This window comes from Amyelois transitella, chromosome 16 (genome assembly GCF_032362555.1).
Source record: "Amyelois transitella isolate CPQ chromosome 16, ilAmyTran1.1, whole genome shotgun sequence".
Classification (NCBI taxonomy): domain Eukaryota; kingdom Metazoa; phylum Arthropoda; class Insecta; order Lepidoptera; family Pyralidae; genus Amyelois; species Amyelois transitella.
Window position 1 is genome coordinate 5536912 of NC_083519.1, and position 22551 is coordinate 5559462.

General features: G+C 34.3%; 1 protein-coding gene across 1 annotated transcript; it reads right to left on the bottom strand.

The window, feature by feature from the left end:
• Nucleotides 1-100: 100 nt before the first annotated feature.
• LOC106129626 (actin-binding Rho-activating protein) lies at nt 101-20173 on the bottom strand. Its single transcript, XM_013328228.2, has 5 exons — nt 20006-20173; nt 6128-6264; nt 3733-3910; nt 1354-1446; nt 101-220 (listed from the first exon to the last, which is right to left on the bottom strand). The coding sequence occupies exons 1-5, from the start codon at nt 20060-20062 to the stop codon at nt 101-103; spliced, it is 585 nt and encodes a 194-aa protein (XP_013183682.2). The 5' UTR covers nt 20063-20173.
• Between the last annotated feature and the right edge of the window lie 2378 nt (nt 20174-22551).

A 22551-nucleotide genomic window follows, 5' to 3' on the forward strand; every position in this document is an offset into this window, starting at 1 on the left:
ATTCTGTGCGTTAATAAATTAGATATGTGATTCTGTATAAAGGTTTAACTGTGAACACAAATTAACGATTATAAATTATCACGATGCATTGAAGCTTGTTCTAATTCCTTTCTGGCATTGGTGAAACTGATCTTCTGGCTTGCAGTGCTCTGTTGTCGCAGTAAGCTCTGATGTCTTGCATTGGCTGCAGCAGGAATATAGGAACATCGTCATCTCGTTTCTAAAAAAGAAATAAAATATCAACATCATTCGTAATTTAAAATCTTGTCAATAATTTTATTTTTTTTAGAAACAATGTGTAGTATATTATCCTGGCAACGAAAAAAAAAACATAGTATATGCTAGCTGATTCTCTTCGATGGGCTAACAACCTGTTGGAATTTGAATCTCAATTCTCAATCATCAAACCAGACAGCTGAACGTGACCATTAAATCACCAGCTAAATATAAACCTCAGGGTTTTCGAAACTGTTTTTAAGTTAGAAATGTAATTATGTGTTTGTAAAATAGGAGAAATCTGTTTAGCAGGAGATTTTATTTTAAAATTACTCCCAAAGCGTGTCATTGTTAGTGCGCTTTGGGAGTAATTTTAATTATAAAGGGTTGATCTCAGGCAGTTAACCAACCATAGAAACTTAACCAAAACTTTTCACAAGTAGTCACACTTATCAAGTACAAATACAAGTATCACTATCATATAACCTTTACCAGACTCCAAAATTTTCAACCAGTTAAAGATAATGCATTAAATATTGTGTTAAATTGCATGTATGTTTATTGTTTACAAATTTTCTCGACATCGTCAAAGCTATTAATGCGAGATAATTACATTTGAGACAATATTTTGATCAAAGATAAGGGAATTTTGTGCGCAGTACGGGTTGACTGATCCTTGAATAAGTACCTACGGATAAATATATGATTTTATGTATGTCAATCGCTTTAATGTTTCGGATAATTTTGCCGCGTATGTTGACATTAACATTTATGAATGTTGGAAGTCAAACACTCGTTATTAAATGAAAATTTCGCAAGCAATGCCCTTAAGTGACATATATTTAAATACCATTTAGATGTGAAATGATATTAATTTGTCTCTAATCAAGTCTTAAAAGGTTAATCACGGTAGTAAATTGATACTCGGTATAAACTTTCAAATGAGTTGAACTGCGTATTTTTTAAAATCTGATACAAAGAAGACGAGCTCAGTTTAAAAAACAAAACGAAGTACCGGTTTATATTGTAGTGCCAAAATAAGCAGTGTAATTCTTCTGTCCTATACCAAAAACATCCTTGTAATAAATACATTTGTTTCACTTGACTGTCATCAAAAGAAAATGTTAATGTAGTTACCTGGAATAAAACTTCTCCTTCAAAATACGTCAGTTGATGTTTCCTTGAGCGTAGTAGTATGCCGACGAGTTTATCAGATATGACCGTGTATATCTAGAAACAAAATATACCATTTTAAACAACATTAATACTTATATGTATATATAATGAAAAAGGGTAATGTAGGTTCATTTTGTTATTGAGCTTTGCTATAAAAAAAACTTAAAAATAAAATGTAATCCCTATAAACTTGATAAATAAATTTAATACCAATAATTTCAGTATCAATAGAAGAATAACTAACAACCCGAAAATGAATCATTAATTCTACTGAAAAACATCAATATTTACGCAAAGCAATACGTCAATAGGTCTCTGACAAACATCTTAATATTCCAGATATATCCCGGCGAGCGCTTCCGTTACCATATCGAGTCCCGGCTGTTGTTTATTGGCTAATTATGAACCAACATTAGTAAATTCCAAATTTAAATCTTGGCCGTGACGGAACGGAACGCGACCAGGAATGTCCGATGACGTCACGCACCGAATGCACATGTGTCTGAGGTTTGATGTATAGTTGTCTATTTATTCTGGACATTAAATTGGTGCTGGCTGAAAATTTCAAACTCAAAACGCTTGTATCTTTGCGTGTTTCCAATTGATTTTAGACATAACATTATTTGAGACTGCGAAAATTAAATTGTGAAAATTACTTTCATCTTGAAAATTTCCACAGAAGCAAAGTCTGGGAAAAAGTCTAGTAGACAATCAGTCATATTTGAAGTACAATTTGAACTCGTTTATTCTGACCAATCTATCATTGTACAATCAAGAAAGTTTATAGGCAGACGACGTTAGTAACTCGGCTGATGACTTTATACATAATTAAACATATACATATACGTGAGACGTTCACTCTTGTAAGTGGCAACGTACTAAATATTTGTTCAAGACTAAGTCGTGTAAAGCTTAACGAATATACTTTAAATTTCAAATAACTTTGTCTGAATATAATTAAATAAATCATAAGAAATCTTTAACAATGTTCATAATAATATGATTACAATATTTATAGCATATAGGTATTATAGGTACGGGCATATTTAGTACTTTCGTTTTGATAAATAAAAATAAGTAAGTGTGTAAAAGTAAAAAAAAAATAATATAAAGTTTATGAAAAATCTAAACTGTGTTTAATACAACTATTGCTTGTACTTGTAGTTTTTATGTGATTCAAATATATAATTTGTATTCAAAGTTGAACAAAACTTAGAGAACAAAAATCATGAAGTCGATTCACATTCTTATCTTTGACATTCTATAATTAAAATTAAAAACAAAAGCACACTTTTTTAATTCACGGAACTGAAATATGTACGGTATGTCTCGCCCAAACGAGAACGTGCCAAGTTTGTTATTGTCGCAAACATCTCTGTCAGAGAAGAATTTTAAAATAAAGGCGTTAGCGAGAATTTCTTCATTCATTCTACCATAGAGCATTAATGAAACGCTGAACAATTTTGTTAAAACGCTATATACAGGTATTAAAATGGCTTTCCGGTTAATCTTGACCCTGATTTTGTTATATGGTTAAAATCTAATACGACTGATGCCGCCCTATTAAATTTCGCCCTAACGTATTATGAAAACGAAAGTACGTGTTTATTTTGAAAAATTGTAATACGAAGAGCCATGTAGGTAGGTATTATTTACATTATTATGACTATATGTGTTCAACTTTGATTAATGCTAGTTTATTTAAATTAAAAAATAGTTTTGAGGGTAATGTTATATTTGCCTCTAAACTAAAGTTAATACAGTACTTAGTTGTATAGAACAAATCAACAAAAGTTCATGACTTGCGTCACACCAAATATTTTGTCAAGATCGTCAACGATCTATTCCTATCTACAACCGGCCTTGCCTCTTGAAAACTAAAAGTAATTATAGCAAACAATAACTTCTACGAAATTAAACACTCATTAAGCAGGTGTACTTTCGTCATGTCTGCCATAGACTTTGTTTTTATTTTGTTTTTTGTTTACGCATTTAAAAATACACGTCTAAATTGTAATTTTAAACAAAAGATTATCTTTTGTTTAAGATTTAAAAAAAAATATTAACATGATGGTTCAACTGTGCGTTGTCATAATATTATTGACAATGTCTAAATTAATAATGAAATTTTAAATGAGAGACCTTCAAAGACCTTTACAGATTAACAGACTTTCAGAGATAACCCCTTTATTAATGTAAAAAAATGATCACAGATAAAACCACATTAAATCTATTTGAAGTCTGAGAATTAGAAATCATTCTAAAACATTTATAATTGAAAAGTCGTCATCGTTCTAACAATGATTTCGCTAATTTTTTTAATACTATAAAAATACTTACTGAAAAAAGTTCACCAAATGATATAACTTTTGTTGCATTTTGAAGTTCTGGGGGAAGTAGGCTTTTGCAGGGTGTTTTTCCGTAGTCGTTTATAATTCCGCAAAGTTCTTTCATTTCTGTACAAACTCTGGCTTGGGCTTCTGCTCCTCTGAACTCGGTCATTGACCCCGGTATTGGTCTGCGAACAAAAGGCTTGGGTTAGATAGGCACTTCGATTAATATAACAATAATGTTCGTTTCCAAGAGATTAGATATCAGATGTAAATTAAAAATCACTTGTCAGTACGACGGTTGCTGAATTTTCCTCGACGGTCTGATATAAATGCATATAAAAATAAATGAATATATACGAGGCTAATTACTGAGTAAACTTCTACTTAAGTTTAAGACTTACTATATTTTATAATAAATATTTTTAAAGATAAAAATCTAAGACCCAGGCCAATGGCTGCTTCGGTCATTACCTGCATAGAATCGGAAGGGAGGCCACAGAGGCCTGCCATGAGTGTGGGGAGCCAGATGATACGGCTCAACACACTCTGGCAGAGTGTTCGAGGTGGTCAGACGAGCGGGCTGATCTTATAGACGTCCTAGGGACCAGAGATCTCTCGCTGCACAGCGTCATAGCAGCGATGCTGTGTAGCGAGATCAAATGGATGGCAGTTGTCTGTTTCTGCGAGCACGTCATCTCGCAGAAGGAGGCCGCTGAGAGGGCGCGTGAACAAGATCCTAACGCGCCCCTACATCGTCGGGGACGGGGGGGCAGAAGGCGTGCGCGATATCGCGCGCGCTTACTGCCTCATTAGGGGCAAATTTTGACCCTGAAGTAAAAAGGGCGGCCAGCAACTTACTGGTCGCCTAAACGGTAAGAGTCTCTGGCAAGTCGCACAGGGGAGCTGGAGGGCATTGTGGTGAAATGCCATGCGATCCCATGATGTCCTCAAAATGGCGAAAAGGGCGCACCGGAGGGGTTTTAGTGGGTAGGCTGACACATTAGATGCCAGGAGTCCCACACTCTCCCGGGTGAAGACCCGGGAGGCAGTCCGTTAAAAGGATTTCCCCTCCGGAGGAAAAAAGAAAAAGGGGTTCGAACTTTGGACCCACTGTGTCACAAACATACGCACTATCGCTGCACCAGAGAGCCCTTCAATATCAATTACTGAAAAGAAAATATCAAGAAACACAATACCACGCATAAACTCTATCAATAGACGTAAAAATTAAAAATATTGATCGAGAGAGGGTCGTTAAATTATCATCCTTAAAAAACTTATTTTTTAAATTTACAAACAATCGTTTTAATCGTAGTGTAACACTTATCTTCTATTTTATATAGCATTTAGCTGAAAAAACAAACAACGACAATTAAAAAAAATAGGATTGCAATATACTATAAACAAATAATAAATTGCAAAATATCCGTCTTATTGAAAATTTCACGTAACATTTACGATACATAAATAACGTTTTCACATCATACGCTATTTTATTCATAAACAGAAATTGTGCGTGGGCTTTGGCGTACAACTGATACATTTCAAAATGTTACTATATCAACTTCAACATCATAGAAAATGTATTGTGCCATTTTTACCATATGTTTGAATGTGATGTAGTGAAAGAAGTATAAATTTGATGCAGCTATCATGGAGAGTAGAATTTTTGTAAAACTTAATCTACATAAGTGTCTGTTACTTTTGGCTATTACATCTTTCTACTTGTTACGATCTCCGCATTTGCTTCATTGACATTCATCACACCAATCTTTTTCTAAAAGCTCGTCGGGTTAGGGTTACTTTGATCAAAACTTTGACCAGAACATCTGTGATTTTATAAAGGTGCGTTCGTTCAATGTTTCCATTAACGCCTGTAGGTACAACCTGCTTTCATTCATCTTTTCCACGTGACCATACCAAGTTAAAAGCCCCAAAACAAACTATATGTTTCCTTATTTTAACTCTAAACCAAGGCTACCGTAACTGAGTTTATAAAGCTATTACTTAAATAATATAATTAAGAGCATTAAAATGAAGTACGAACACGAGTCAGTGACCTGTTACAAGTAGAAACAAAGCTTCGTTACACGTAATTACTTGGGATTAAGCAAATAAGGATTTGGTCAAAAGAGCTTCAAGATTTCGAAAATTATTTTTTTCGAGGTACTTGAAATTTTAAATATCTGGCAGATATAACAACAGAAGCCTATAAAGGTTTGTACCTATCTCTTGTTTTTATGTGAGGTCCGACAAGGGAAAGATATGAAATTATATTTATATCAAGTTTATTCAAACTTTTTTCCTAAACCTATTCTTGTATAAAGTTTTTATTAGTAGATGTAATGTTTTATTAATTTTACAGTTTCAGTTTCAGTTTCATACTATTCAAATATACTTACTTGCCGTACTCATCTTTGGAGAATGTGGGTTTGTGATTTTTGTCGAAGTGTCCACTGAAAGCGGTTACTTTCTGTAGATCGCTGTGCGTCTGCGCTCGTGTGTCAAATGCTGATATTAAGTTTGTTAGGGACGAACTCTGTAAAAAAAATATATGTTCGTCTCACTAATCATGTAAAATTGGTAAATAAAAATTTAGTATCACGATGTAGATATGTGCTTAATAGACTGCACTTGTTTTTGTCACTATCTATACATAGACTTCACTTATATTTCGTATGTACACACAGGAGACTTTAAAGTTATACATCCGACTCGTAAAGTTCCCAGATTTAAATCCCAATGTTGTTTTATTTTGTAGAGTTGTATCATTAATAATTAAAGAGATGTGTACATCTGTTCTATTTATTTTTGTACTAGAGTACTTACTTCCGCGGCTTCACCCGAGTAAAGGAAGGAATCCCGTAAATCTGCGTTCCCGCGAGAATCCTTATCCTCACATAAGGAGCCAAATTTCCAAACTCTTAAACAAATGGGTTGGGCTGTGCGTTGAAATGTCAATCAGTCAGTCAGTGTCCTCTTCTATATTTAGAAGACATTCGTTGTTTAAGAATACATTAGTTAAAATAATTTTATGTCTTCACCACATGTTTCAACAAGCGGAAATTACTCTCTTGTCAACTCTTATCATTTGAATGACTATTTTCAACAGAGTGCTTACATATATTTTTTATTGCATTACAATTTATTATTTTTTGAAATATCATACACAAATGTCTAGAAATGTATACTAACAATTGCCAGGTTTTTTTTTTTATTTTGTTATTGTTTTTTTAGAATACCTAAAATAATTAATTACATTATGTTATTTTACGATATCTTTTTAAAAATGTGACTGTGGTAAATGGAAGAAATAGCCTTTGGTAATGTCTCTTTTAACCAATGGCATTATGAAAAATTATCTATATAAACAAAAACCATAAGAACATTTTCATTTGAGAGCAGTTCGCAGTCCTGACAATAGCACATACTGACATTTATTTTTGAAACTAGACTCGACCTGATGCCAAGTCATATTGATTTATTTATCATTCAGAAACTACAGCACTGAATAGAACTCGTATTAAAGATTGTAAAATTTGTACAATCGTTAACAGGCAAATAAATATTTCAGTCAGCTAATTCTTAAGAGTCTCATTTTCATTCAGAGAGATGCAAAAAGTATTAGCCTAACCCTTAGTCACCTTTTACGACATCTATGGGAAAGAGATGAGTGGTCCTTTTCTAAAATGCCGAGAACCACACGACAGAACATTAGATAAAATCATATGTTACTCGTATTCTATTGCAATATGTTATATATTGTGGAATAACTACTCGTATCTCATGAAATAAGTCACGAAAATGGTTTAATGCTGGCTCAATCGTAGAGTATGTATAATTATTTGTTTATAATAAAAGCAATAGCACATCTGATAAAAGGTTTATTTAGAAAAAAAAGTAGGTACACATTGTATTGTTTCAATCTCACACGGCGGTCGACGGCATCAAGGGCATTTGTTGTAAGGAATTCGCGAATGTTTACGAAATAAGCTTTTATTACACGGAGTTTGAGCATTGTTTGAAACATACTTTAGATAAATTAATGGAATCAGCATACGGACATCGTATAGTTTAATGCAAATGTTTTATAGCTCATTTTGTTCCGGATTTCTGTAAATATTTATTCTGTTACAGCTGCTTTGTAATGGCGATACTTTTTTTAATGACGGTAGAGTATTGTGTTAGACTTATAATTGACTAACTAAACGTGGTTTTATTCGAGCTCCTTGTACGCGTAGTTTATCGCAAATCCCACTGAAACTTGTTCTTCTAGTACAAGGTACAAGTGAGACAATATCCGTCTCTGTTCTTCCAACTATGCAGTAGGTATAAAGCGTGTACAGAAGACAAAGAAATGATAGCTGTCACATTTTTTATTATTAAAATTCCTAAAAATTCAACAAGAAAAAGACGTATATGTGTGGATGTAAAAATGTTAAGTGACATTCTTTTAAAAATAAAAATTCAAATTTGATCTCAGAAATTTCTTGCATAGCTTCAGTACTTTGCCCGTTCTTTGTTCCAATATAATAATTTGTTTGAATGATAACATGTAATGCAAGATTCTTCTAACTGATGATTCACATTATGTGTTTCGTGCTAATTAAATCCATCTGCCAATGCTAGCAGCTGCCAGATCTTAAGTCAAGTAAACGATATAACCATGATAACCTTCAGAATTCTAAATACCTATTAGTAAAGTTAAAGGTGCGCTTCATCAAATTTAAGTAGGAGGCTAATTTTCAGAATAGAACGTGGTCTTTCAGTCTTTTCATGGCTCTAGGCTCTGTTTACCCCGTAGAGGATAAAGACGTGATTACATCTATATGTACAGTTATCAGTTTCCATATTGTTTTCACAGGCGTTTTTATGATATTTTACTGAAAAATCAGTCTTTTGCAATTCAACATATCTATCACTAGTGGACGCCTGTGGTTCCGCTTCCGTGATAAGAAAAACCTCGTTCATTTTCGTTCCAGTAAAATAACATACATACATACATACATAAAATCACGCCTCTTTCCCGGAGGGGTAGGCAGAGACTACCTCTTTCCACTTGCCACGATCTCTGCATACTTCTTTCGCTTCGTCCACATTCATAACTCTCTTCATACAAGCTCGGCGGTTTCGGGTACTTTTGACCTGACCCTTTACCAGGACGTCCTTAATTTGATCAAGATACGTTCGTCTAGGTCTTCCCACTCCGACCTTTCCCTCCACACTCTCCTTGTATATCTGCTTAGTCAACCTGCTTTCATTCATCCTCTCCACATGACCGAACCATCTTAACATACCCTTTTCTATTCCTGTAACTACATCTTCTTTCACATCACAACATTCCCTTATCACGCTGTTCCTTATCCTGTCACTCAATTTCACACCCATCATACTCCTTAACGCTCTCATTTCCACTGCATTTATTCTGCTTTCATGCTTCTTTTGCCATACCCAACTTTCACTCCCATACATTAATGTCGGGACCAACACGCCCCTGTGCACAGCCAGTCGAGCCTTTTTGGATAGTTTCTGACTGCTCATAAAGGCATGCAAAGCTCCATTCACCATGTTCCCCGCGTTCACTCTCCTTTCAATATCACTATCATACTTGCCATCTGATGTAAACTTTGATCCTAGATATACAAACTCTTTCACTTGCTCCACTTTTTCTCCTCCAATCAAAATATTACATGCTGTCATTTCTTTCTCCATTTCAAAAACCAGTGTTTTAGTTTTACTTACGTTCACTTTCATTCCTTTCTCTTTTAAAGCTTCATGCATACAGTTTACCATCTCCTGTAACTCCTCCGCTGATGACGCCAGTATAACCTGATCGTCGGCATAGAGCAGACATTTGACGAGTAACTCATTCATCCTTAATCCACTTTTAGACTCTTTCAAATCTGTCAAACAGCTATCCATAAATAGGTTGAACAGCCACGGTGACGCAACACATCCTTGCCTAACGCCTTTCTCAATCTTAAACCACTCAGTGTGCGCTCCGTTTATCCTGACACAAGCACTCGAATCCTCATATAAGGATTTCAGTGCTCGTATTAAGAGACTGCTCACCCCATGCATAGAAAGTGCTGACCACAATTCATTCCTCTCAACTCTGTCATAGGCCTTTTCCAGATCTACGAATGTGCAATAGACTTTTTGACTCTTGGCCAAAAACTTTTCGGCTATGCACCGCAAGGAAAAGACCTGATCAGTACATCCCATTCCCTTTCGAAATCCCGCTTGAGCATCCCATATTTTGTCATCAGTTTCATTCCTGACTCTATTAATCAATACCTTAGCATACAATTTGCCGACGACGCTAAGCAGGCTTATACCACGATAATTTTTGCAGTCCAGCTGTGACCCTTTTCCTTTGTAAAGTGGCACGATAACAGCCTTACACCAATCTTTTGGTACTCGGCCGCTTCTCCAACACAAATTGAAAAGGCAGTACAACTGACTAGCTACTACGCCTTTTCCTGCTTTAAGCATCTCGACCGACACTCTATCACACCCAGCAGCCTTTCCCGCTTTCATACTCTTAAGTGCTTCCACAATTTCGAACATTTCAATTTCGCCTTCCATCTCATTCTCTTTTTCTTCGCTATAGCAGAAATCTTTCTTATTTCCTTCCTTTTTTTCAAATAAACTTTCAAAATAGTCCTTCCATATCTTTAGTACACATTCTTCTCCTTTCACAACGCTACCATCCTGGCATCTGATCCTAGTCAGCTCTCTGGTTATAGTATTTCCTCGGGCTGACCTTACGGATTTCCAGAATACTTTCAGATTTGACTGAAAGTCTTCTGATAGCCTTTTATCAAAATCCTCTTTATACTCTTCTTTCTTTCTAATCACAGCTTTCTTAACCAAATCTTTCATTTTCTTATATTCCTTACGTGCTTCATTCACATCTTCATCTATAACCTCTTGCATTCTTAAGTTAGCTTTTGCTGCTAACAAATCCAGCCATGCTTTCTTCTTTAATCGCACAAGTTCTTGCACATCTTTACTCATCCACGCATTTTTGTGATTTTTTCCTTTCCTTCTTCTACTTACACCACACACTTCAACAGCTACTTTCACAATTCTTTCTTTAAATTCCTTCCATCCATCTTCAATATCGCTCATTTCATCTAAATCTTCAAATTCATCCTTCAGTCTATTAATATACTTCTTACCTACATCCATATCTTGCAAATTTTCTACTTTTACTCTTTCCAAAGCGCTGGTTTGCTCCCTTACCCTGTGCCGCCAGCGATTGAAGATACCCCTTATCCGGGATATCACCAGTAAATGGTCCGAGTCAATGCCAGCACCGCGATATGCACGGGTATCCAGCACTTTGTTCTTCAATCTTTCATCTACAATCACAAAGTCTATCATACTTTTTAAAATACCTTCCACTCTTGTGTAGGTGTGGATCTCTTTATGTTGAAACATTGAGTTCGACACAAAAAGATCCCACTCTAGACAAATTTCTAATACACTTCTTCCATTATCATTCACCTTTTCGTCACCAAACGCACCAAGCACCTTTTCATATCCATCACGCTTTACACCCACCCATCCATTAAAATCACCTAACATAATAATCTTCTCATTTGGCTTGGTAACTTTCAATACTTCTCTTACACTATTCCAGAACTCCTCGTTTTCGCTTTTTGCTGATGTTGTACCCCTCGAACCCACATCCCAAGGTGCATAAACACCTAGAACGAAGATCCGAGTGATTCCAACTTTCAGCCTAATCCATAGAAGACGAGGGCTGACACACTCATACTCATTCACGCACTCAGCCATTCGTGCAGAAAGAATTAGACCGACCCCTTGACAGCCTCGGCTGGTACTGGAAATTCCAGACCAATACGCCGTGTAAGGGCCGTGCTGCGTCGCGTCGCATCCTTTCCGCTTCGTTTCATTCACGCACAACACATCCAAACGTCTTTCATCCATCATCTGGCATACTTCCTCAATCTTATCCTTCATTCCTCCTCTTACATTCATCATCGCAAAGCGGCTTTCAGCAGACCGCATACCGCTCCCGCCGGGAACGAGACGTGATGGGGTGCGGACACCATCGCCGCCATCTAGGTGCTCTTTCAAAAAATTTGCATCCATGCGATTCCCACGAGACGCTAGGGAAAAATTTTGTCCGCCCCAGCAGAGCCCCGCATGCCAGGGTAAGGCTAGCCATTACCTGGGGGTCGCCCAACCCCATGGCGGAAGTGGCACGCTCGAGACTAGGCTCGCCCCTAGCCATGCATCCATCGGCGCGGCAGACCTTAGATTGGCAGGGATTTACATTAGGGTGTCCCTTATATGACAAAAAAAATTTTTTTTTGGAATTTTGAAATGCATACCCTCTATATTTTTTACTAATGCTATAAGATACTTAAATATAAAATTTTATCAATCTAGCATAACTGCAACCAGTGCCGACCGAGCTTCAAAGTTTAGTAAAAAACATGTTTCCTTCTAAAATTTTGGTCTGCTGTAAAATCACTATAAATACAATGGATGAAGTGAATGACAATAAAAAATAAATTAATAGAACATGAATCTTTAATTAAAAACATAAATTAATAACAATCACTCAGGGTAACTTCATTTTAGAGTAGTTTTTTTTACAGTCCGGATACAATTTTCTATGTTCCTGGACACAGCACAGTAAGAACTGTTATTGTTCTTCTTCAACCGTGATAAGTCCGTTATAATCTTGCAATTATTTAACAGCCCTTTCAGCAGTATCATTTACAACTCTCAAATAACTTTTTTTAGCTTCCAGAAAAGCAGAATTGTTATTCCAAGAAGATGCAACTTTCTTTAGAAAACTGCTGTCGATCTGCAGTCGCGATAAAAATTGTGTGCTCTTTTCCGATACGAAATCATCCAGTGTTTTGTCTGCAAAAAGTAGAAATAAATAAAATAAAAAATTCAACAACAATTTAAAAAAAATAACAAAATGTTTATTTAAATTACAAAATAACTTTTGAGTCAGTTTTTCCTTCGACGGGTCATAGCGTTTGCTAAAATCTGAGTTTTTGTCCTTGTTGAAGTTGGCAATAATTTTCTTCTTAGTTTGGTTATAAACTTCATCATCACATAGTAAAGAATGACTGTCTCTTCACATAAATACTACAAGTGATGGCTGGACTTGCTTAAAGCTTAAGATGTTGTTGCGTCAACGTTTTCGTACTCTTTTAACATGTGCTTTGGGCGCCACTGTAAGTACATTTGAACATCCGGCAAGCTGAGTATAGAATTCAAGATCTGTTCTTCGTGTGAATCTTCTAGACTTTCTAAGGAATTTATGGTGGAAGTAGATGCAACAACTAGTGATTCTCTTTGTCTTACAATTCTTGCCTCTTCTTCCAATCGTCGTTGTCTAGATCTTCCTTTCTTTTCCGCCAACTCTGGAACTCTCTGTTTCATTAAAAAATATTTATGTCCCTCTATTTTCATTCTCTCAAAAGCATCAGCATATCAAACAAATTATCAAGCTTAATTTCGAATTGCTCTCACGGCTCTGAAACGTTACCTGAGTTTTCTTACAATTTTTTTGCAACTTTCTCCAAACATGATACTGATGATGATGTTTCTTCACGCAGTTCGGAAATACCCTTGTTAGAATTCTTGCATTTTCCCACTACATGATGCACTCTTTAATCACAAAATTTGCAATTTCACTAACAGTCAATTTAACCTAACGAATATTGTAAAATAGGACTGTGAGAACTCTTGTCGATTAAATGGTAATTTTGCACCATTTATTTGGTAGCTAGGCAATCCGATAAGAAAAATATTTTGTTTATCACCTGTTATTCCACCGACATGTTAAGCCCTAAAAATGGAGCACTAATAGTTTTAAAAAATTACTTAGGAAATGGCAAATAAAACTGGTAGTTACAAGTCACAGCGCAGTACGTTGCGCAACTTGTATAGAAAAGTTTAAATAGCAAGTCGGCACGGGTTATCGTTTATAAATTGAACTAATATTTTTTTCTAGACAATATAGGGTTATTACGAAACTTTTAAGAAGGTATGCGTAAAAAAATATCGAACTTGAAATTTAAGGGACACCCTAATTTACATTAAAGAGGAATCCCAAGTCTATCCCTTAGTCGGCTCTTACGACATCCGTGGGAAAGAGATGGAGTGGTCCTATTCTTTTGTAATGGTGCCGGGAACCACACGGCAAAATAACAATTCTCGTAAAACAAGGTTTGTGCTGATGCGACTGCGTTTCTGTATGAATCAGCCTTATTTATTTAGGTACAAGATATTGTTCACGTTTGCAACCAGAATATATTGCTCGGTTTGCGTTAATATAACGATGTCCTAATGATCAACACGTGTATTCCCTACGTAACTCTTCGGAATAACGGGATATTTGTCACGGGTTGGTGAATGACAGTGGCGAGTAACCATTTGGCGGTGCGCCGGAGTGGCCTTCCTCCCTCGTTGCTTTTGAGTGATTGCTGTTTTGACGTGGAGGTGGCGACTGACTCACTCTTCCGTCTACTGTAGGGCCGTCGAGAAAATTATTTTCATTATTTAGCTAGTAACAAGACTGGATCCTATAAGTTATACAGCTGAACGTACCCTTACAGTCTTTTCGTAAATATTGGCTCTATTTCATTAACTACGTGTAGGCAATAGGCTAGAAACCTAACAGTATTTGAATTTCAAATCCATCACTAGTAAGCCATACATATGAATGTGACCTATAAGTCGTGATGGAGAGAGCCAACAGAAGGCTCTGTTTACCCCGCAAGGGATACAGACGTGATAATAATGATGATATATAAATGAACTAATACGACATATATAAATATATAAATGACTTAATATAACGTCTCTCTCTGGAACTACTACACGGATTGGAATGAGACTTTTTTGTTGTATAGCTATTAGACCTGGGCAACATATAGACTATCAATTATTTTGAAATCTTATATAATTATATGGAAAAACACTTGATAGAGAACCATAATCTTCGTCCTCTTGCCCTCCTAGTAAGAACCGGTCGCATTTTCACCTTTCTGGAGAGCAGCCCGAGGTGCGCCTTTATTACCATAATTCATTAAGAACATCCAAGGTCTAGCGAAATTAAAATAAATGTCATACGTTCTAATTGACAACCACTTCCTTTTACTCTTAGAATCGCTTAACAAAACTCCTTTACTAAAGTTAATCAGCCTGATGAGAATTTTCTAGTAGGTAAGGTATAAGAATTGAACACCTGTTGCAACACCGCGATAGTCCAGCTAACTATGAGAAATATAAAAAACAAAATCGGTCAGCCAACGAAGTTGAGGGCTTCAGCTACCAAAAATATATCATACCAATTGAATAAGTATTATATGAACTAATAAACTATTTTATAGGTACCAGTTAAATAAATTCAAATAACTAGACATTTACAACCCTATCGCCTTAGCTATTGAGGAATGTTACGTGTTCATAGGTGATAAAATTAGTTGTTTATTTTGTTTGTTACAATCGCTTACCTGAAACTACGTAGGCAGAGTTCCAGTGACTCAGACAGAACGTTACGTATCCAGATTCAATGTCAAATTGTGTCGGCGTTCATGGAATGTATGACTGGAAATCGGGAGGAATTCTCCATACTTGATTCATTTGAAGATATTTCACCGTGTGGTAGGTACCTCTCACATTACAATATAACCACTTCTTTGTCGTGAATGTCGTAAAAACCGATTCAAAGAATTAGCACATTCATCTTAATATGCTTTTATGCTAAAAGAAAGAAACCCGGGCAAGTACGAGTCGGATTTGCGCACAAAGGGCCATGTTATCATCTATAAAAAAATGCGTTGATTATATGGGAGCACCAATAAAATAAGTAATAGTACTTAAAAAAATTGCTTTCTCTCATTTAGATCTTGAAATAATTTAAAAGGGTGTTTTATTCGGGTCACGCATCTTTCTACTAAATAAAGTGTATCCAATTAGATAACGCTCCAACGACAGTTACGAAATAATTAATTTCTTGAATTAGTCTCTTTTAAAATAGAATAAATTTGACTTTAAACTTTTTTAATTTTCCAAGATCATTATGATTACAAAAAGAATGATTTTATCCGACTGATTTTTTCTCAGTTTAATTGTTACGACGACCATAGGTAATTAGGTTCAACTTTAGGTTTCCCTGAACATTATACGAGTACGTATATCGATTTATGTCATGAAATCTCACTGTACACATTACGTCGTAATGACTGCTTTCAACAAAAACAGCTCCACTGTTTTAGTTATTCAAAACCTGGTTGCTAAGTAAGATAATATAATATAATAAAACGATTTTACATTAGACTTAATCTTCGTCGCAATCAAAATGATATTGTTGCGAAATAAACTGGCATACTTCCAGGCAAAGCGACGTTGTGTTCGCATTATTATCTGTATTATGATGATATTAGGAGCAGACATTTTTTTACACGTCGCCAGAATGAAAAATAGATGATAAAATATTAAATATCTTCTCAGCCAAATTACAAAAACATAATTTACGGGTATTAAACAACTAAATAATTTGTCAACGTGCTGTTGCAAAGTGTTGCTTGAATCTCTCTTACAATGTAGACTAAGGTTGTTCAAAGATCAGATGGAAATCGCTTTTTATCCTACTTTACTCAGTCTATGACTGTGGTCAATAAGGCTAACTTTCACCAGAGAAGTAGAGACAAGAAAGAAGAGAAAAAGAAAAGTAAAGACACGACCGGAACTAACGCCAAGAAAAGGATGAATACATATCTGTACATACACACACACTTACATATCTTGTTTTTATCTCTTCGTATCAGACAAAGCCAGTAGAAGGAATTTATTTATTTAAACTTAATTGCACAAAAAAAATGTACAAAAAGTGGACATAATCCCATTGGCATTCCCTACCAGTCGACCAGCCTTAAAATATATTAAGCATTTCCCATAATTGACTTTTATAATTAGCGCGGGAAGAAAATTAGTTTTCACGCTTTATTTTTTCTTAATAAATAGTTAAGAAACCTACTAGCATATAACCGAACATAGTGCTCGAATAATTTTATTAATATAACGTTATGCTTTAAACTCTCTTGCAATTAATATATAGTATATCTCCCAAGCTATTTTTATTCTCCTATTAAAAGATTATTGCTATTTATGTCACGTGCTAAGAAGTGTTAGTGATTATTCCAAGTGAGCGAAGCCTAAGAAGTACACTAATGTGCATTATGCAACGGGCTTACTTAGCTATTATATTCATTTTCAGAACCTGATGTTTTAACCTGATATATATTTTTAGTAAAAGGCATTTTTTAATTCCTTCTTTTGCAGTTTTTTTTTCAGCCACACTAGCCTTATGTAATGCATTTACTTTTTTATTCTCTCAAGTACTTTATTCTGCGGTCCTGTGTTAGTCTTTTCAAACAGAGATCTTTTAGTACTTTACCAATACTATTCCAGAGCATTTGTCCGACATTCATGAATTATTTTACTATTTTGTCATATATCTTTTCTTTTATTCGTATCTGACTTCAGTGAACCAGTAGGCGAACCCACTAATGTAATAAATATTGCAATAGATATGAAAGTGTATTTTTTCCGAAATCATACTAACCTTGCAAGTTGTCTTTAGACGTTGGTATCTTATTGTGTGATTCGTATTTTTACCTATTTGTAAGCACTAAAAAGAAATAATAAATTAGTGTTTTACAGTTATGATTGAACTCGTAATTGCAACGGGCGCTGACAGTTCATTAAACTTTTATGGGAGTCTTAAAATTTGTCCGAAAAATCAATTTGTCCTGTATACTAGCAGAGTTAGTAATCTGTTTGAAAATTTTAGAAACGCATATTGTTAGTATTTTCTAAATCGTTAATTACCTATGTTTCTATTAGCAGAAACCTGTTAGTTTTATGTACTAATACATCTATTTTTTTGTGACCTTGGCCTCCAAAGTTTTTTTTTATAAAAAAGTATATATCTAAAAGATATGTAATTCTTCTTACAAACCGCATGAAAATTCAGGTCACGATTCTTTTGATTTCAAAGCGATACAGGAATTGATCACAAAACAAGGAACGTTATTTAAATAAGGTATATATTACACTGTTTTAGATTCCTCGAACATACAATGACATTTACATACACGTTAAAATTCACATCATGCTTTCAGATGATTAAGTAGACTATCTTGTTTCAACTCCTATTTAACCCCTTTGCTGTGAGGTGGCGGTAAAACCGTTAGAATAGGTGTGGTATAATATACTTTCATATAAATATAAACCAATAGACAGAGAAAACAGTATTTAAAAGACTGAAAGGCAACTTTCTTTATGATGCATTAGTGATGAAATTAAGGTTCAGATAAGACCAAATTGTAAGCCCATCACCTAAAAAAAGAATCCCAAATTTAGTTTTGCCTACATACGGGCGTGATATTATTTAAACTGGAGCTATAGTACTTCCGTACACAATGGCTTACCTAGCCCATACCCTCACAATTTGATTAAATATATTTCTGAGGTTTCAAGTCCATAGCAACATAAAAGGCTGTTGTTATACAAAATGAAAGCCGGATATTGATACCTTGTAAGTAACTGTCATAAGTACTGACAGCATAAAAATGTAACAATTTATTTGTTATATTGATTCTACCAAAACAACATCAACAAACCAGCGAAAATATACTTTTTGTATATATGTTAGTAACGCGATAACTAACGAAACTTTGGTCTGATTTTGAAGAAATTAAAAAAAAAATTTAAAGTTCGTGTGGCATCGTTTGGGGATATATTCATAATTATGTAAAAAAATTTAACAGTTCGCAAGGTCTAAGTTAGTGGGGAATAACTGGACATGTTTTAATTTTTGAATTGGTTTTATTTTTAAGGAGTTGGACCAACAGCCTGTTGTCTTATGTCTGACGAGTCTAGGTCTTCTTCTTAAGCAGCCTATTTCCTATTATTATAGGATATGCTTTCATGTTGGTCAGGTGGCGAAAAAAAATATTGTGTGTACGAGTTATTCTTCCCGTGCAAATTGTGAAAGTCAATCAAGGGAAAGCTGAACATGGCCATTCAGTCAATTCGTGACTGTAGGCTCTGCCTAACCCGTAAGGAATATAGACGTAAATAATATGTATATTACGTATCTGACTTACGAGTAATAGTCAGATGTAAAGTAATATTATTTAGTTCTATAGCCTAAAGAACTCTTGAACGTTATTCTAGCTATAATGAGACTACTAATGAAACTGTCAGGGAAATGTCCTTGGTTAGTAAAACAAGGACATCTCTCGAAGCTAAAAGCACTAGCGTAGTCGATAGTACATCACCTTTCCCAGAATTACTCTGTCTAACTTAGTCTAAGGAAAATCAGTTTAAAAGAGTATTATTTTTCAAGTGGATTATTACTTTAATACATATTTAATAATATAGAAGTTCATGTCAAACACGTAACAGAAGATTAATTTATGTGCTTTTATTATACATACCTACATGCATATAGTCACGTCTATATATATATATATCCCTTGCGGGGTAGATAGAGCCAATAGTCCGGAAAAGACTGAAATTGCAGGTTTAGCGGTATGGCTAAATGATGGAGTTGAGATTTAATTAGTGACAGGTTGCTAGTCAACAAGAAGAATCCCAAGTTTATAAGCCTTTATCTTAGTTGCCTTTTACGACATAGACATATAAAGTACTTAAGACTTTTCACAACCATTTCTACTCTACTATCTACCTTCCCTACTAACTTCTCCACTACGTAATTAAACCATTAATTTACGCAAAGCACACATGTTTATGTCATTATTTAGGTAGTGACAATTATTTAGGAAGTGACTAATGCCAAGAAAATTGGCAGAGTATCTAATGGATATATGTACGTGCTCAAAAGTTTTGCCGTTAAAACTTTTTGACATTCAAATCACCCTATCCGAAAAACGTTTTACGGACAAACTTTTGGAACTAACTTACCATCTAAAATTGCGGTTTTATTCCGTAACAATAATAAATAAACAGTGAAAAATAAGAATAAAAAACAATGTCTTTCTAACTGTCTTGAATGTGAACGAATTGTTTAAAAAATATGAAAGTAAATCGCATAAATTACAACAAATCTAAAAAATATATATCACTTATGTCCAAGCCATAAGAACGAAATTTGAATTGAATTGCGTTCAGCGTAGCAAAACTTCTGTTATTTAACTGTGTATGTTTCACGACACATGTCAATCATGCAGTACAAAGTGAAGCCTTACCCGAGACCTTCTCGTTATGTGGTCGTCGCCAGGGATTGTCAGGAAATTTCCGCTCATCTTCACAAAGAAAATGCCACAAACACAAACGCTCTTTGTACTTTTCAAGAACGGAATTAGACAGAAATAGCGCGCTTTACTTGCGGTCAGCCTGCGTGCGTACGCGACGGTGTGCAGTGATCAAATGATGCTTTACAGTTTATGAATGAGTGACGTTTTAAATAGTCTCCCCCCTCTTTATCACCCTGTGACGTCATTTTACAGTCAGCTGCGTGAGTCTGAATTCACGCGTGGGAATGTCAGTCTACGTTCCATTCTGTTGGCTGCGGAAATAAATCACACACAATTAGAAGAATTTGAAGAAAAACGAGGCGTGAATCTGTAACAATATCGGGAACTGAACGTCCAGAACGGAGTTATAAACAAAACATTTCCCAAGGTCTCCAACAAGCGCCAATGCCATGTGTTAAGGAATTTGTAAATCTGTCTTGTTTCTCCTTGCAAAATGATTATGATTTATTTTTACATGCAAAAACATAAGAGCTTCTTGATTTTAATATCATCAATTTCTTTTCAAACGTAGCTAAGCTTAGGAAATGAATTTTTGGAGTTAGGTAAAAGTTAGACCTTTTTAGTATTAAAGCAATTAAAAAACAAATAATGAAACAAAACGAGATATATTTGAAATACGGATATTTATTTTTTCATAAAAATTCTAAATTCAATAATGTGTTTAAACATGTAACATTTACATATATGCATTTATACAAAGATATATGCAATGTTTAGTGATTTTAATACTAAAATTGGAGCGATACAGACTTACAATGACGCCGATGATTGTGATTGATCACATTTTACACTTACAAAATTATATTTACCAAGTATTGTCAAATGGTAAAGGTTTTATGTGTCAATATGATTTGTTAGTATTATATTTATGTAGATGAGATTATAATGAACTGTGCGCTTCTCTTTAATACTAGCTCGAATCGCAACACCTTCATAAACTGTATGTAAAATTAAATATACACTGAAATTAATACTGATTTATTGTTGGTTTATTCAGATATCACATGATCTCATCCCATTGGCTGCCTCTTCACAAAACGATGGAAGTACGATTTGTAAGTATTTACAAATGGATGATAAAATTGATGTAATTATCGTCATTGAAACTTTTATCAACATTTCGAAGAATAAAAAAATGTCTGGAATCATATCCGATCGGTATTTTTATTGCTAATAAAATTCAACGAAGACACACCCCATTCAATGCATTAATACGTACATAAATGCTATCATTTTATATATTACGTTTAAATACAATTTATTTCAATGGACAAAGAATGTAATATATCTAATTCAAATTTTGAAATGTATTTTAGTAGTTTTAAATACGTTAATACATTGAATAGAATACTACAAAACTAGGAACGTAACAATATCTACGATTGCGTTTCATCTATTCTATAGTTACACATCAGTCGACTCAGAATTGGCTAAGTTAAGTTTTTCCAACCATTACAATGATATTTTGTGTTTCTTTCAAAAGTAAAATTGTATTCCAAAAGGAAATTATGATTTACAATTTTTCAGCGATATACAAATATTCAATTAATTTAAAAACCTGTTATGCATTTTATGACCTGACCTGCAACTTACAAACCAATAATGATGTTTTAATTGGGCTTAAAAGAACACATTTTGAACAGCAAATTTTTGCAATACTGTGCCATTTTATGATAATGAATAAACATTTGTATATCACTAAAAAGTTATAATTTCGTTTAACTATGAAAATGTTTTAAGTAAATAAAAGTTTAAGGTTAGAAAAAGTTAATTTAGCGAATTATAAAGTAAATAAACATTAGATTTTTTAGTAAAGACGAGTAAATATAATATTGAGATTTGGACTAGACAAACCACATTCTCTATCTACAGATATGTAATCCATGATAAATGCTAATATTTAGAAAATCTAACTCCCGTGTCTGTGGTGTGCCTCAACTACACATTGTGTATATTTTCAAAAACACTATAACTAAATACATATTTGGATCCAAAAACACTTTTGAAACCAATATTTCATAACTTGTGTTCCAATAATTAATAATTGATTCTTTATTGAACTTTTTACTCAATTTTTACTCGAAAAAGATAAAAAAGGCTTTGCTTTTGAAGCATTTTCATAAACTTTGCTACCTATTTGTTTTTTTAATATCATCAAACATTTTTATATTGATGCGATAGCTTTAGCATTAAATTTATAAATCATATAATATATTTAATAATTTTTTTGCTAAAATATTTTGTACTGGGCGTAGTTGCATCAGATGCTGCGGTTTTACTGTTAAAAATTTAAATATATTTCAATATTGAGTTCTGTAAAGAAACAAACCGAGAAAGTTAAAAATAAAATTAGAGCAAGCTTTAAATCTTTTTCATACAACTTCCTTTGATTTTGTGGGATATTGTGGGAACTAAATTTTAAGATATTTAATTTTATTGTACTTGTAGTGACCTAAGACATTAATTAATAAAACACA

Excerpts from the sequence above, each read along its gene's own strand:
- LOC106129626 (XM_013328228.2), bottom strand. The coding sequence starts at position 20,062 with ATGAGCGGAAATTTCCTGACAATCCCTGGCGACGACCACATAACGAGA. Across the intron at positions 3,911-6,127 it reads TCCAAAGATGAGTACGGCAA|ACCAATACCGGGGTCAATGA; the intron begins GTAAGTATATTT and ends TTTTGTTCGCAG. Across the intron at positions 1,447-3,732 it reads CATTTGGTGAACTTTTTTCA|ATATACACGGTCATATCTGA; the intron begins GTAAGTATTTTT and ends TTTTGTTTCTAG.